This window comes from Pygoscelis adeliae, unplaced genomic scaffold (genome assembly GCF_000699105.1).
Source record: "Pygoscelis adeliae isolate BGI_AS28 unplaced genomic scaffold, ASM69910v1 Scaffold126, whole genome shotgun sequence".
Taxonomy (NCBI): Eukaryota; Metazoa; Chordata; class Aves; order Sphenisciformes; family Spheniscidae; genus Pygoscelis; species Pygoscelis adeliae.
The window spans coordinates 1,106,276-1,120,019 of record NW_008824896.1 but is presented as its reverse complement, the minus strand read 5'-3'; the positions used below and the strand labels follow the sequence as shown (position 1 = coordinate 1,120,019).

At 40.9% G+C, this 13,744-nt stretch overlaps 1 protein-coding gene across 1 annotated transcript in view; it reads left to right on the top strand.

The window, feature by feature from the left end:
* The window catches only part of FAM129A (family with sequence similarity 129, member A), a 67,059-nt gene that overhangs the window by 42,472 nt on the left and 10,843 nt on the right, over positions 1-13,744 (top strand). Inside the window, exons 7-11 of the mRNA XM_009324658.1 lie at positions 4,764-4,879; positions 10,846-10,950; positions 11,045-11,207; positions 12,183-12,370; positions 12,605-12,766. Of these exons, the coding sequence (XP_009322933.1) occupies positions 4,764-4,879; positions 10,846-10,950; positions 11,045-11,207; positions 12,183-12,370; positions 12,605-12,766 (734 nt within the window). The remainder of the gene's footprint in view (positions 1-4,763; positions 4,880-10,845; positions 10,951-11,044; positions 11,208-12,182; positions 12,371-12,604; positions 12,767-13,744) is intronic.

Below are 13,744 nucleotides of genomic sequence, written 5' to 3'. Positions count from 1 at the left end.
CATTCCTGTTGTTTGATGACCATTTTAGCCTCTTTCATGCTGCAATAATGAGTTTGAATAGCTTCATTAATAACAATTATTGTTTAGAGGGGCACACAGTTTAAACTGGATATCGAAATACTTTTTAACAGCTAGCATGGCAGGTTAGGATGTGTAATGTTAAAGAGGCATCTTCCTTTGATTGTAATCACCATTTAAGAAAAATCATCATCTAGGCAACTAAACATCAGCTGGTTTTGAGCTTTCTGCTACAAAGCACAGCAAGTGACCCAATGCAGCAGTCTGCAGTATATACAGATACAAAATTTGAATTTTGTACAGATACAGATTTCATATTATCTGAATTTGCTGGAAATCCACCATTTTAGCTGGAGGCAGTGAGGTATGTGGCACTCATCCTCTCTGGTAACGAGGCCTATTTATAGAAGTTTTTGCACAGGGGTCTTCAGTGTTTTGACTGATGTAAGACCCATCAGTCTATGGCTCCGGACGAGACCAAATTCACCAGGGCAATTAATTTCCACTGCTGTGTTTAGGCATACTCAAGAAGTGTTAGCAAATCAGAAAAATTGTTCAGATAGCCTTTCCCGAGGGGCTTTTAAACAATGTGCCAGCGACACATCCGTCTTCAAACAAAGGTGCAGCTGTCCTGCCGTGGGTGGGAGAGCACGTAGGAACTTGGGACTGAAGATTTCCTCGTTACTCGCCAGTATGACCAAACATTCATCTGCCAAGTGACAGAGAAGGAGCCACAGCTCATAGCCTGGAGCACCTCGTTAGGAGACTGCAAGTCCCACAGCAGCTGGAACATCGGATACAGCTGAAATTAGGAGCAGGACCCTCTAAGTTAACACCTCTGCACCAGGTGCAAGTGCACTCAGTGGGTGTCGAGTAGCCTGGTCCTCTGTGTATCATTTTGATGAGTTAAGGTTTGAGATCTCTTTTTTTTTAAAGAGGGATTTAAACTGTTTATATGCTGCAAGGAAGCTCATTCCTACAGGCAGCTTTCTGCAGTACTGAACAAACTCAGCTGTGCCTTTGAGAGGTGGGCAAATTTGGGGAGATTTATAAAGTCACGGTGTTTCCAGATGTCCTTCCATCTTTTAAAAAGGAGCTTTATAGCAGTTATTCTGTTACGTTTATAAAAGGAATCTATAGTTAGCAATATCTTATCTGTTACTAAAATTAGGCTCCACACTTGCATATGTAAAGACAGAGTCTCTAGGTGGGTTTTCTTATTTTAAAATTGAACAGAACAAACAGAATTTTGTTTTGCTCTCCACAGATAAGCTGATGTTATATTCATTAGCAACCAGAGAAGCTGCTTGTGTAGTTTTCCAAGTGCAGACCAGCCTGGATTAAGCATGTAGCTTCAGTCTGGGTACCTGTAAAGCCTCACTGGCCTTTTGCTGGAGGACATTCAGTAAACTTTATGGCTTTGTATGGGAGTTGGATAAGGATGACCTACAACTGTCACTGCACCAAGCTCCCCTAACATGCTCCACTTTCTACAAACTGCAGGGACAGATTCATCACTCATGATAGGTGCTAGCCAGGTTGGTTGAAGGGGAAGCCCCTGCAAGGGCATTCAGGTGCGTGAAGCACACGTCATCCTTTCCGCTGATGAACAATTGTTCCTGATACCACTGTGGTTTACCACCTGCCCTGCTTGCAGCTGCAGCATCTGCTTCCATCTCCCACGCACCATCCTCTCCCTTGCACGCAAGCAGGGCTACCCCAACAGCTTATTCATTGTTTTCCTTACTTTGCTATGGCATAACAGAGCTGGCTGCCAAGCCAGCAGCAGTCCTCTAGCCTTTTCATAAACTGCTGGATCTGATTTACAGAAACCCTGGCTCTTCCCTGCTGAAATCTTGGAGGATGTGCACCGCAGCTCCTTTCAGCTTGGGTACAATTCCCTTTTCTTGAGCCGTATCCCATGAATGTGCCTCTGTCTTGTGTGCCTCGCCAACAGCTTCTGCACAGCACAACGCTGGATGGATCTAGTTGTTCAGTGCCTTATCGCTGATGCAATCTTTTCCTCCTATGGAAAGTGAGAATGAAATTGCCTAAATTAAGCAATTGTAGTAGCCTTGAAGGATAAAGCTTCCTTTCTACTTTCTACTTTGAGCTGTAGTAAGACTGCCATAATTGTGTTTTTCTCCTGTGTTTACTGGCATAGGAAAGAATGAGTGATTGGGATTTTATGGTACTTACAGCTTGATGTTTTTCCCATGAACTATTCAAATTAGTTGCTCTTGGATTTTTAGCTCCTTCTTCCCACTTCTCTACGGCATTGGGGACAGTCAGAACAGAGAGAAAATACTCCCTTGAGCGTGGAGTTTAAGACCTGATGATCTTAGAGGGCAGACTCTGGTCAGCACTGGCGCATCATCATCTCGGCAGGTCCAAGATCCAGCCCTTTGGATGGTCTGTTGTCCCTTTTGGTTAGGAGAGAGCACAGCTGTGAAGAAGGAAAACATGTGAGTCACGATCGGAGGGCTGCAGGAGCTGCAGTCCTCCCTTCCTCCAGCCAAGCCCGGCCCTCTTCTTGTCAAAATATTCAGAGTTTAATTTTGGGAGGACAAAAGCTTTCAGATGCAACACTCCACCAGTTTCTCAGGTGGAATACTCCATTCTTTCATTGAAGCTGCCATCAGAGGATGTTCTCTTGGCAGTGAACAGCCTGACTTACAACTCTTTTACTGATATTTTAGCAACCTGGTTTGTGACTTGCTATTAAAAATGCTATAAATCATGGAGGTAGCAGTGAAGGTATGGTTGGGATTTTACTTGGCTGTTTTTCTCTTGTTTGATCATTGTATGAGCTTGAAGAAATTGTGTGATCTCTCTGGACCTCCAAATATCTGCAAAATGGGGATGGTATCTATAGAGTGGCACTGAGAGAGTGTTTACTGCACCTCATAACATACCTTCCTGAAGTAATTATTACACCCAGGGAAACTCCAAAAGGGCGAATTTTGACATTTGGGCTCTTAGCAGATCTGAAACCTCGTTGCCTGCCACGTAGATAAAATCTATACAGTGCTGTTTTCAAGCAGTAGCCAGGGTGAAGCATTGATGAAATTAATTGTAGGTTTCTGTAGCTTTCTTTTTTGTGTAAAGCGCATGGAGGAGACATTTCAGGCATTACTGTAGTGTTAATCCTTCGTGTTTCCCATAATCTGTATAATCCCTGTATTGCCCTTGGCATGTATGCAAGCCTCCTATAAAGCTTCTCTCTTTAGAAGTTTCATGAACAAGTCAAAAGAAGTGTCTTGCTTGACAGGCAAGGCTTGAGAACTTACTCTCTGACTCTTCACATAACAATTGTTTATATATATCAGTATCTTTTAAAGCAGCATACTTACCTTTGAGAGAATTAACATTCTTCTTCTTCTTCTTCCCTCCTTTCTTCCTAACGTGTGCACAACAGGACTTCAGCTGATCAAGGCTGCAAGTAGATAACCTTGAAGAGGGGACAATAAACCATCATGGCTTTGTTTTTCCCTTAAGATAATAATCCTCGCAATAATCCTGAAGCTCTGTTTCATAGCAAAGACACAGCACTTGAATTCCTGAAGTATTTCAGTGGTGGTTTTTCTTAATCAGGTTTGTCAAGCAACCTGATTGCTCTGGGGAGCTTTTCCACATTTTGAGGCAGAGGGACTGTTTCTCCCCAAATCATGACAAACTAGTTCTGCTGTGTAACTGCTGTTATACTGTCTTAATTAGCTGCGTTTTTGTGCGCTCTCATGTGAAGGAGAGTGTTGGCTGCAACTCTCTTGAAAGCCTTTAGCAGTTTGGAAAGAACAAATTGCCTGAGATGTAATTTCTGTTGTACTCTGTTATCCAGAGTTTCTCTGTTTCTCTGTACTCTGGTTATCCAGAGCTTGTAAGAGCAAACTAGCTCAGCCACTTCTCGGGTTTTTCCGTGCTGTGGTCTCATTTGTACAACAGTGTCCCCAGGCTACCACGTTGTTCTTGGGAAGAGCTACCATCTAGCAGCAGTAGCCGTGGACAATAACCAGATACTCCGGAGCTGTGGTTAAACATTCCTGAAATATTTAGGGAAAGCAGCATGATTTTGTCAGAAATTTTTGTGCTTAATTGGAATAAGCATGGTGTTTAACATTGTCCAGGTCTGTTTTATTGTATGCCCATGAAAAATCACCTTGATCATCAATTCCTTAATAAAACAAAGGAAATAAAAGATTGTTGGGGACCATTAACTCGGGGTTTAGTAATTTATCAAGGGTGTACAACATGCCGCAATCAGCTGACTATCATTATCTTAAATTCTTAATTCTTATCTTAACGAAGCAGAAGCTCCCAACTCTTGGCCCTGGTACATGCTGTCAAGGTCTTCCCATGTACCATCTTACATTGCTCATAGGTATAAAGGCAAGGGATGAGCTTTCATATGTTAATGACTGCCTTGTCAAAGTCTACCACAGACAAAGCTTGCTGCCGTAAAACTCTTACCTTATCATGTGCTCCATATTAACATTTGCTGGTGTTGGTTTAACTTATCAACTAGATGGGATGGCTTGTGATAGTTCATATGTGTAATGTGATAGTTCAACATTATGCTTCTAAATCTTAGTGAAAGCCCAAGGGCTTCAGATGTTCTGGTTTAGTAAATGATTTAAAAATATTACTGCTAGATGCACATGGAACAGGAAAATGGATCAAAAAAGGATGGTTATTTTTTAAAGGTTATTTATGGGTAAATACTTTTTGTTACTTTTTGTTTTCTTCAGATTTTCTCAAGCAGACCACGTATGAAGTCGAGGCGTTCTTAGAAGCCATTCAGTTCTTCCGACAGGAGAAAGGCCACTATGGGACATGGGAAATGATAACCGGCAATGAAAAAGAGGTAAAAGAATATCTTCCTGATTTTGTTTCAGCTTTGGATATGGCAGCTCTGAGGATAGTGAAGGTTATAAAGCTTCTTGGGAAAAAATGGCATTTTTAAAAAGAAAATCTAGTAGGTAGAAATACCCAAGATTTCAAGACACTTCTTACTGATAATGTAAGTGATTATACTTTTTTAATAAACCCATTTTGAGTTTTTTGCTAGAAAGTGAAAGAAAGCGTGCTGTGAACTAAAGTTGTTGTGTTGTGCTGGAATGTAGGGATGGCCGCATTTCCACAAAAAGCTCACACATCTACTTTAATTTTATGCCATGGGGTCAATTGGTGAATAAATGCTGTGTCTAAAACAAGGCACTTGCTAACATCTCGCTACCACGTTTGCTGCTGTTTATCGTTTTGGTAAATCAGTGAAACCAAAAGCAATACAAAACTCAGAAACCATGGTTTGTATGCAGCAGATACTCGCTGTCAGCTGCATTGGGCTGTGCTCTGTTTTTCTGCCTTTCATGACAGCTATTTTGCAGGTAAGAGATATTTTTTTCTTTTGTTGCTCCTACCTTTGTTACAGTTTCGTGTTGCTAATGCCTCCAGATGCCATCGTAGGAGATCAGGCTTTATGAAGAACAGAATAGCAGCTAAACAGAAATTTTGAAGAATCTCTTCATTTTGCTTTTCCCCGTTCTTTGGGAATGAAGCTTTTAGTCCTGAGCGGATAAACTAGTAGACCTACTTATTGTGCCAGACTTCTGAAACAGAGTCTTGCATAGTAACAGTCACACTTAAACACCAAAAATTTGTGTACTTCAGTTCTTCAGAAATGAGATGCTAAGCTCAGGGTCTGGGTCCATATTTGGGCACCTGAGTGAGCAGCTTTGGAGCACTGATGGTAGCTGAAGTAACTCCACCGATCCCTCTGGAATCACTCCGGATGTCTTTTAGTGCAATTGAGACATTATTTGGGCCCCGATTTATAATTTTTTTCCGCAGCACTGAGCACTCAGCAGCAAATATTTACTTTAGTACCAGCTGCTGGGTGTTTTCCTTGATGAAATCTGGCTTCCCTTTGGGAAAATGGAAAAAAGCCTGATGGAGAGTTCACGATGCAGGGTTTTGTTTTAAGAAACCAGGTTATTCATTTTAGGAGAAGTCTACCTCTGAAATGCTGAAAAATGTGGAAACTGGAGAAGAATCTATAAACAGTGTCTTTCCCAGTGCCATCATGTCAGGGATTGAAGTTTCCTGCTAACATCTGATAATAAATTCCTTAGTATAAGGAGTTCCATCCTTCCAGTGGAGGGAATGAGGGTTTTTCTCTTCTCCCCTCCTCCCGCAAGTTATGGAGCTATTGCTAGTTTCATTTTATGTTTTATTTTTCCTGTTGCTTGCCAACTACTTACTCATAACCCTTATACCTCGAGAGAACTGTAATCAGAAGACATCCAAACTAGTTACGCTATTATCTTCTTAGTAATAATTCATTCTGTAAGTATAGTGTGTTCTCATGCCTGCTTTGACCAAATATAATAATTATTTTAGGCAAATTTCCAAGCTAAGTGAATGGTTTGGAACAAGCAAGCTACAATTTGTTTCTGTAAAAATCTCTGCAGAATGCCAATAAATATATTCCCTCACATTCATGTATAATGACAGAGTCTCCGCAGCATTAGCTCACACGGTTCTGCCTCGGTACTGCAACATGGATGTAATATTAGCAAGTACCCAGTCACTCGCCTGAAGACCTACTAAATTTGTTTTGTGTCATAAAAGTTCCTTTTCCTGGTTTTGTTTTTCTTCTTTTTCATTTTTAAGGTTTCATTACTAACAAAGGATAAATTCAATTGTAGATGGTATTTCTGTAGGTTAAGTGCTGAAATACAGGGTTAAAACCAGGAAATTTTTGACAACACTTGTTATAAGCAACAGTACAGCCACAGAGTGAAATTACTACAGCACACTAATGTTATACTAGCATAACTCCATTCATCAGTACAACATGAATATAGAATAACATATTGGTAAATCAAGGATAGCTGAATAAGGGATTAAAACCCCCAAACCTCTACAGTGCACCTTTCAGTACAGAAATATAAAGCTGATCCAGCGTTCCTAAAAATGTTTCCAGAGAGCTCAGATTCTTCAGAATATATTCGATCTGTTGTCACATTTATTATTCCGTCTGTGGTGCTCCAGTTTGGGTTATTTGTGAGATTTTTTTTAAGTGACTCATTAGTTTAGGACCTGTCCATTGGTTTTGACAGGTATTTGAGTCAGCATAGCTGAATTTGAGTGGTGCTGCGGCATAATCTATAAGAATTTAAGTTATATGAAACAACAATAATAGGGTATTACATATTATAGGTATATTATAGGTATATTAATAAGTAGGGTATTGTGTGTTATATTTCTGTAGGGGCTGTCTTATGTCCAGGAGGTACTCTGTTTTATACTAGTGGCATGCAGTCAGAGCCCTTTCTTACTACTTTTGCTGTCTGAATTCCTGCCATTTCCCTATCGTGCTGTTGGTGCACCTTGGGACTCTTGATAGCAGTAAAGGAGGAGCACGTCCCCACACAAGGAGTGTTTCTTGTGTTCATAGAGCCCTTTGTTAAGTGTAACAGCTGGAGGAAGCAGTGTTGCTCGGACTTTAGTATCAACTGTATGTCTAAAACCCACTCGAGCAGCTGTAATACGTGAATGTCATGAAATGCTGGCACTCCAAGAATGATGAAAATACAAAATTGAGCAGTGTTTTTGCACTCTATTGGCTCAGCCAGCAGCTGGGTGCATCAGGGCAGTGATCCTTGAATGAGGACTGTGCTGGGCTGTTGTTGAAGCAAGGGAAAAAGCTGAGTTCAAATACGCATCACTTCGCAAAAACTCTGTTCAAGCCCCACTGGAGAGGAAGGAGGACTACATACTTTGTCTGTGAGACTTTACTGAAACTGCTGAGCAAGCTAGTAATCCTTCACCCAGATTAAATGAGGAATGCACAGAACCTTAAGGTGCATTTTGTCTTGCTTTTTTATAGGGTTACTATGTCTCTCTGTGATTTGCAGGATATCCACTGCATTTCAAAGCTCTCAGGGGACTGTGGACAACCATGTATGTGCTGTACAGTTAGGACAGATAAAAAGCCATGATGAAAGGGTTATGTGCCATTCTGTATAGCACATGCATAATAGTATTGCCTCTGTCATCATAAGTTGGCAGCTGTGCATCTCTAACTATGGGCCAGTACAAACATACCTGGGCAAGATCTATGAACAGAAAACGAACATGTCCAGAAATAAAAGATCTCCCTCCCTCCTCTGAATCATGAGGATGACTAATGACTGAACCAAATATGAGACTGAGGTATTTAGTTCAAAATGAAGATGCTTTAAGTAGAGAAATTCAAGAATCTAGCATATATCCCCAGCACTGATATATGCCTCCATAGGAAACGTGTGCAGAGACCTGAGATCACAAAGAAATAGGAATAGGGCAGGTCCTATGACGAACTGCCGCCCTCTGCTTGCATAGTTTGCCTTGTTGGCCGACAGCGAAAGGAAAGCACAGGAGAGAGGTCTTGCAGCTTTCTCAGGCCAGAGATACAGTGTCCATAAAGAAAAAAATGGAGAGGAAAGCCTAGACTCTCAAAATCAGATGTGTGCATGTAACTGTGTATTTATTGCCAATTTGGTGCATCTGAGTGGGATGGGCAAGGAAGAAGTTGTAGTTCAAATCTAGGCAGAGGAGGTGCAAAGCCTGACAGAGTGGGTGATTCTGAAGAAAACTTCCAAAATTGGTACCAGTGAATCAAACCAGGAATCTGTTTCACACCTTTTCATTCTTTCTGTATCAAAGAAGCCAGACTTTGATGCTTCTTCTGTACAAAGTTGGGTGACGCTATCAAGAGAACTACAGAACCCGAGAACAGTTCAGTTAAAAGGGGATCTCTGGTGTTTATCTGGCTCAATCCCCCACTCAAAGCAGAGCCAACTTTAGGGGCTTTGTGCAGTTGAGTTCTGAAGATATCCAAGGTTGGAGATTGCATGACTTGTTCCCATGACTGCCCTCATGGTGAAAAATATTTCTTAATCCCTGATTACTCTTTTCCCTTGTTGCTACTTGTAGCCATCACCTTCTTCCTTTCCCTGTGCATTTCCAAGAAAAGTCTGGCTCTGTCTGCCCAACATCTTCCATTATGTAGGCAGCAATAAGGTCTCCCCTGAGCCTTATCTTCTTATGGCTGAGCAAATCCGGTTCCCTCCACCTCACATGTCATGTGCTCCATCCCCTGACCATCCTGGTGGCCTCTGCTGGACTCACTCCAGTGTGTCAAGATCTGTCTTGTACCGGGGCGCCCAAGATTGGATGCTGCTCCAGATGCAGTGTGACAAGTGCTGAATAGAGGGGAATGTTCTCCTCCCTCGACCTACTGTTGCCCTTTGCTGCAAGGACACCCTGCAGACCAATGTCAAATTTCTTGTCCACCAGGATGCCCAAGTCCTTTTCTGCAAAACTGCTTTCCAGCCATTTGTTGCCAGCCTATACTGGTGCACAAGATTGTTCCATCCCAGATGTTGGACTATGCATTTGCTTTTGCTGAACTTCATGACGTTTTTGTCCACCCATTTCTTCAGCCCATCTAGGTCCCTCTGAATAGCAGCCTTGCCTGCCAGTGTATTGACCACTCCCCCAAATTGGTATCATCTGTATTCCCAGTCTGATGTCTTTTCTTTCTAATTGGAACCATCTGCAAGGCCGAATTGCCAGTTAGATGCTGGGATCAGAGAGGGTGATGCATCTCTTCTACAACCACTGAACCCTGTTTCAAAGTGAAAATGTTCTTGAGGGAGAAAAGTACTCAGTGTCAATTTAGAAAAATAAAGCAATGATAGACCAACAATATACTTACAGAAATAATAAAAAAATGGGGCAATGATACCTTTTCCTCAGTTTTCCTACATTCCATCACGAATGCTTGATGTGTAGAAGTCCCTTTGACACTTTTTTCCCGCCTGCCTTTCTGCTGTGGTGCACCTTTGTCACAGAGTATTTTCTTAGGTTATATATTTCATATGTTTTTTGTTCAATAATCTGGAGGTGTTGGGAGGAGACTTTAACATATATGAATTCTACAATGTGAAAGTTTTACTGGTTTTACACCACTATAGTTGTCTTTTAGTGACAAAAGTAATTGCTTGAAAAGTTTTTCACAAACTCCAACAGCTATTTATTTTATCCCTTTTGCCTCAGGATTAGGCTGGAGCTAATAAATCTTTTGGATCATGTTACACATTTTTGAAAAAAAATCAGAGTAGAATTATTTGATTCACAGATTACCCACATTTCTGGATTCCATTTCTGTCCTATATCCTGTTTTTCCTGGGATCTCCTTCTTTTCTTGTTTGAATTGTGAAGCTGGTGCTCATCTGAAAAAGTGCTAGAGATCCGTGTTGATACAGGCATACATTTCTTTTTTTGGCCAATTATCTTCCTATTAGAAGCATCCTTTGTCTGATGACTCTCTAGAACAATTTCTCCTTGATGATTCCTCCTCTGGGAGGGTGTGAGTGTCCCAGAACAAGGTCAGTTTGGGGAAGCAGCAGTCAGCAAACCAACTTTTCAAATGTTTTTGATCCGGTTGCTCAGCTGATATCAATCATTTTAGCTCTATTGATTTTCACATGGCAATTTCATAATAGCATGCAGTAAATGTTAATGGGCATCTTAGTTCATCTGTTGTCAATTGTTGCATGGTCTCTCAAAATCTTTCAGTGAAAAATGCTTCAGATGAAACGCATGGAGCTTCCCTCAGACATACCTAATATTGTAAATATAATCTTCCTGCCAACCTCGGATGGCTAAGCCATTGTATATTTGGGGTTGCCTGCATTTGCACATCATTCTGTGATGCGAATGCTCAGTTTTCAGATGAAGAACAGTGTGTGAACATGTAATTTTAATCTTCTGACCATATAGATCTTGAGCAACCTTGTGATGGAGGAACTCCTGCCTAACCTTCAGACAATGATCCTGCCCAAAATGAAAGGAAAGAGGAATGATAGGAAGCGGGCCTGGTTTGGTGTAAGTACTGATATTTGCAGAGTAGTTGTTTCTCATAGCAGTTGTCTGTGTGTGCTGATTCTGATCTATGCTTCTTAATTTAATTTGGGTTTAGATCGTAGAAGAAACATACGGCTTAGTCCAGCAGCAGGTATCAGAAGGATTAAGTACCTTGAAAGAAGAATGCAGAGATTTTGCAAAAACTCTTGAAGGAACCATTCGCTCAGACATGGATCAGATTCTGAACTCCAAGAACTTCTTAGCTGGAAAAATCAAAGGTTAGTGGAGGAACAGCTGTTTTTTGGAGCAATTTTTTTAATGTTTCCCATTGTGTTGCTCAAATTACCAGACGTCATTGTTTTGAAATTTTCATTTGTTTTGAAAAATCCAACTCAAGACACTAATTTTCAGAAAACAAATGCTTTGAGCCTCTGCTGCCTTTGATAGGAACTGATACCTATGGCCGCTGCGTCTGTGAAAATACCAGGTCTTCTCAAGTTGGAGCTAGAGCTGACAGGTTTTGAGTATCCTGATTAGAGGTGCTCATTCTGCTTTCATTTTCACTTGGACAGCCTTATGTAATGAAGATACAGGTCACATGACCATAATTAAAAGTGTGGTTTTGACCTGATGTCTAGGAATGCGCCACAAAAACAGTTCTGGTTATGTGACAAATTCATAGGCTACCAAAGAATACGTAATCCAAAGGGCTTCTTAGGTGGTTTTAAACTAATGTGAAGTAATTATAATTTTGCTATGGATATAAAAATGAGTGTAAAAAGCAGGCAAAACATTAGTGGATGTTGCTTAAGCTAGCAAATAAATAAATAGCTGATAATTTAGGACCTGTTTTGATAAAAATAAGGATGGTCTGTTGATATTCTCACATACCAGACTAGGATGCTTTCAGTGAACTGTAGAGTACCAAGTTCGGATAACTCCTTATAGAGTCACTGTGGCCACGCTCTGTGCAAACCTCCCAGTTTGTATCAATACTGACAGCTGCTCTTTCCTCTGCTCTCACAGTGCCCCAAGCTGCTAGCGTTTGGTTAGGTGGGGCATGGGAAAAGCTGTTTCTTTGTCACTCATAAAACTATAAATTCGCATCACCTTCATCATCTTTGCAGAGGTGTGACTCCAGGGAAAAAATACAGAGTCTTTTAATTCATTGTAAAGTAGATCAGTTCAGATTACTTTTTTCACTATGTCTCTTAGTAGCCTAAATGTAACCATTGTATTGTCTGGCACTCCAGCCACTGTTTCTGAGCCTGCCCAGAAATGCTGCACAGAAAATATCCAGCCATTTCTTGCATCCATATTGGAGGAGCTCATGGGTCCGGTGAGTTCTGGATTCACGGAAGTCCGCTCACTTTTTGATAAAGAAGTTAATGAAATCATCCAGGACTTCCAGAAGACAAATGATATCATGAAGCTAAAGGAGGTAAGACAAAAATATATCTGGAGCCTTTTACATTATCACAAGGACAAGCAGTATTTGCTTTCCCAGGTGGTAGTATGTTAGTGCTTAGTTTTGTCACTTAGAAAGTCTTGCGGTATTTGTGGAACTAGAGTGTAGATACAAGAATTTGTTTTAGGGCCACTGTTACATTCTCTATTAAAAATTTGCCTCTGGTTGCTTTCTCTCGAAACCTGTTCTTCTTCCACTGGAACACAGAATGTGGATCAGCTTATGAACCTACCATTCAACTCTGTGAAAATGGAGCCCTGCTATCTGAAAGTGAACCTCCTCCAGGAGCTCCTTCAAGACCTCAAGAGTCGCTTCAAGGTCTATCACATTGATTTTGTGATTCAGAGGACACAGAACTTCATGCAAGAGGTACTGTAAGATCCAGTTTTTCCTCCTGGGAGAACAGGTTAGGTTTGTCCTTCTAATCTACTTCAAAGTAATCTTGATAAAAAGCTGCACAAGAGTCCTAGAATATATCTCAATCAAAGTACAGGTAACAAAACCTAAGAAAATCACAGCTAGAAGCTGTTTCACGTTTATATTTGTGAGGCTGGATGCGTCTTTCAGTAAGGCACAACAATTTTGGATGGATCATCTCTTCCCCTGAACCGTGACGTTCTGATTTCTCAGCGTCTCAGCACCTGAGAAGGTTGTGCTTGTACCAACGAGGTTGCTAAAATCTACCTGATTTCCATTCTCAAGGGTTGATTTTTCAGGAAGGATCTTAAATATATTTTACCAAAATGGTACGTCTCCTCCTTGATAGTTTATTTTCTCATTAATATAAAGTAAGGCAATTAATGTTAAAAACTGGCAATTACTTGGACACAGATGATGTCTCAGGATGTAGCTGCATGTAGGTGCTTTAACCAACTTCACTTCTCAAGGGAATGGTTGAAGTGACTACATCATTTCAGATGAAAAATGAACTCCACCTCTTTTCCCCCTCTAGTGTGTATTGGTATAGGCTATAATTTTGCTTTGCTTTTATTTCTTCTGGATGCCTGGCCAGAAATCTGTTAGGAGCTGGCCAGTAGATTCGTCTGACTGCCAAATCACAAGGCAGATTTGGCCTTGTAGCTCTGTGTTGAATCCTGTGATTTTAATCCATAGTTGAGAAACTAAATAATCTAGCTGGTAATCTTGTGAGATGGAGCTGGTCCAGTTCTGTGGAGTGGGAGTTATGAATATGGAAAGTGAGTCTCTAGCACAGTGCTGGGCTAGGGTTTTCCTAAAAGCAGCTCTTCTAAGTACAGCTATGATCAGCAGCCAAAGAATTATTCAGAAATAAAATTCTGATTTCATAGAATCATAGAATCATAGAATAGTTTGGGTTGGAAGGGACCT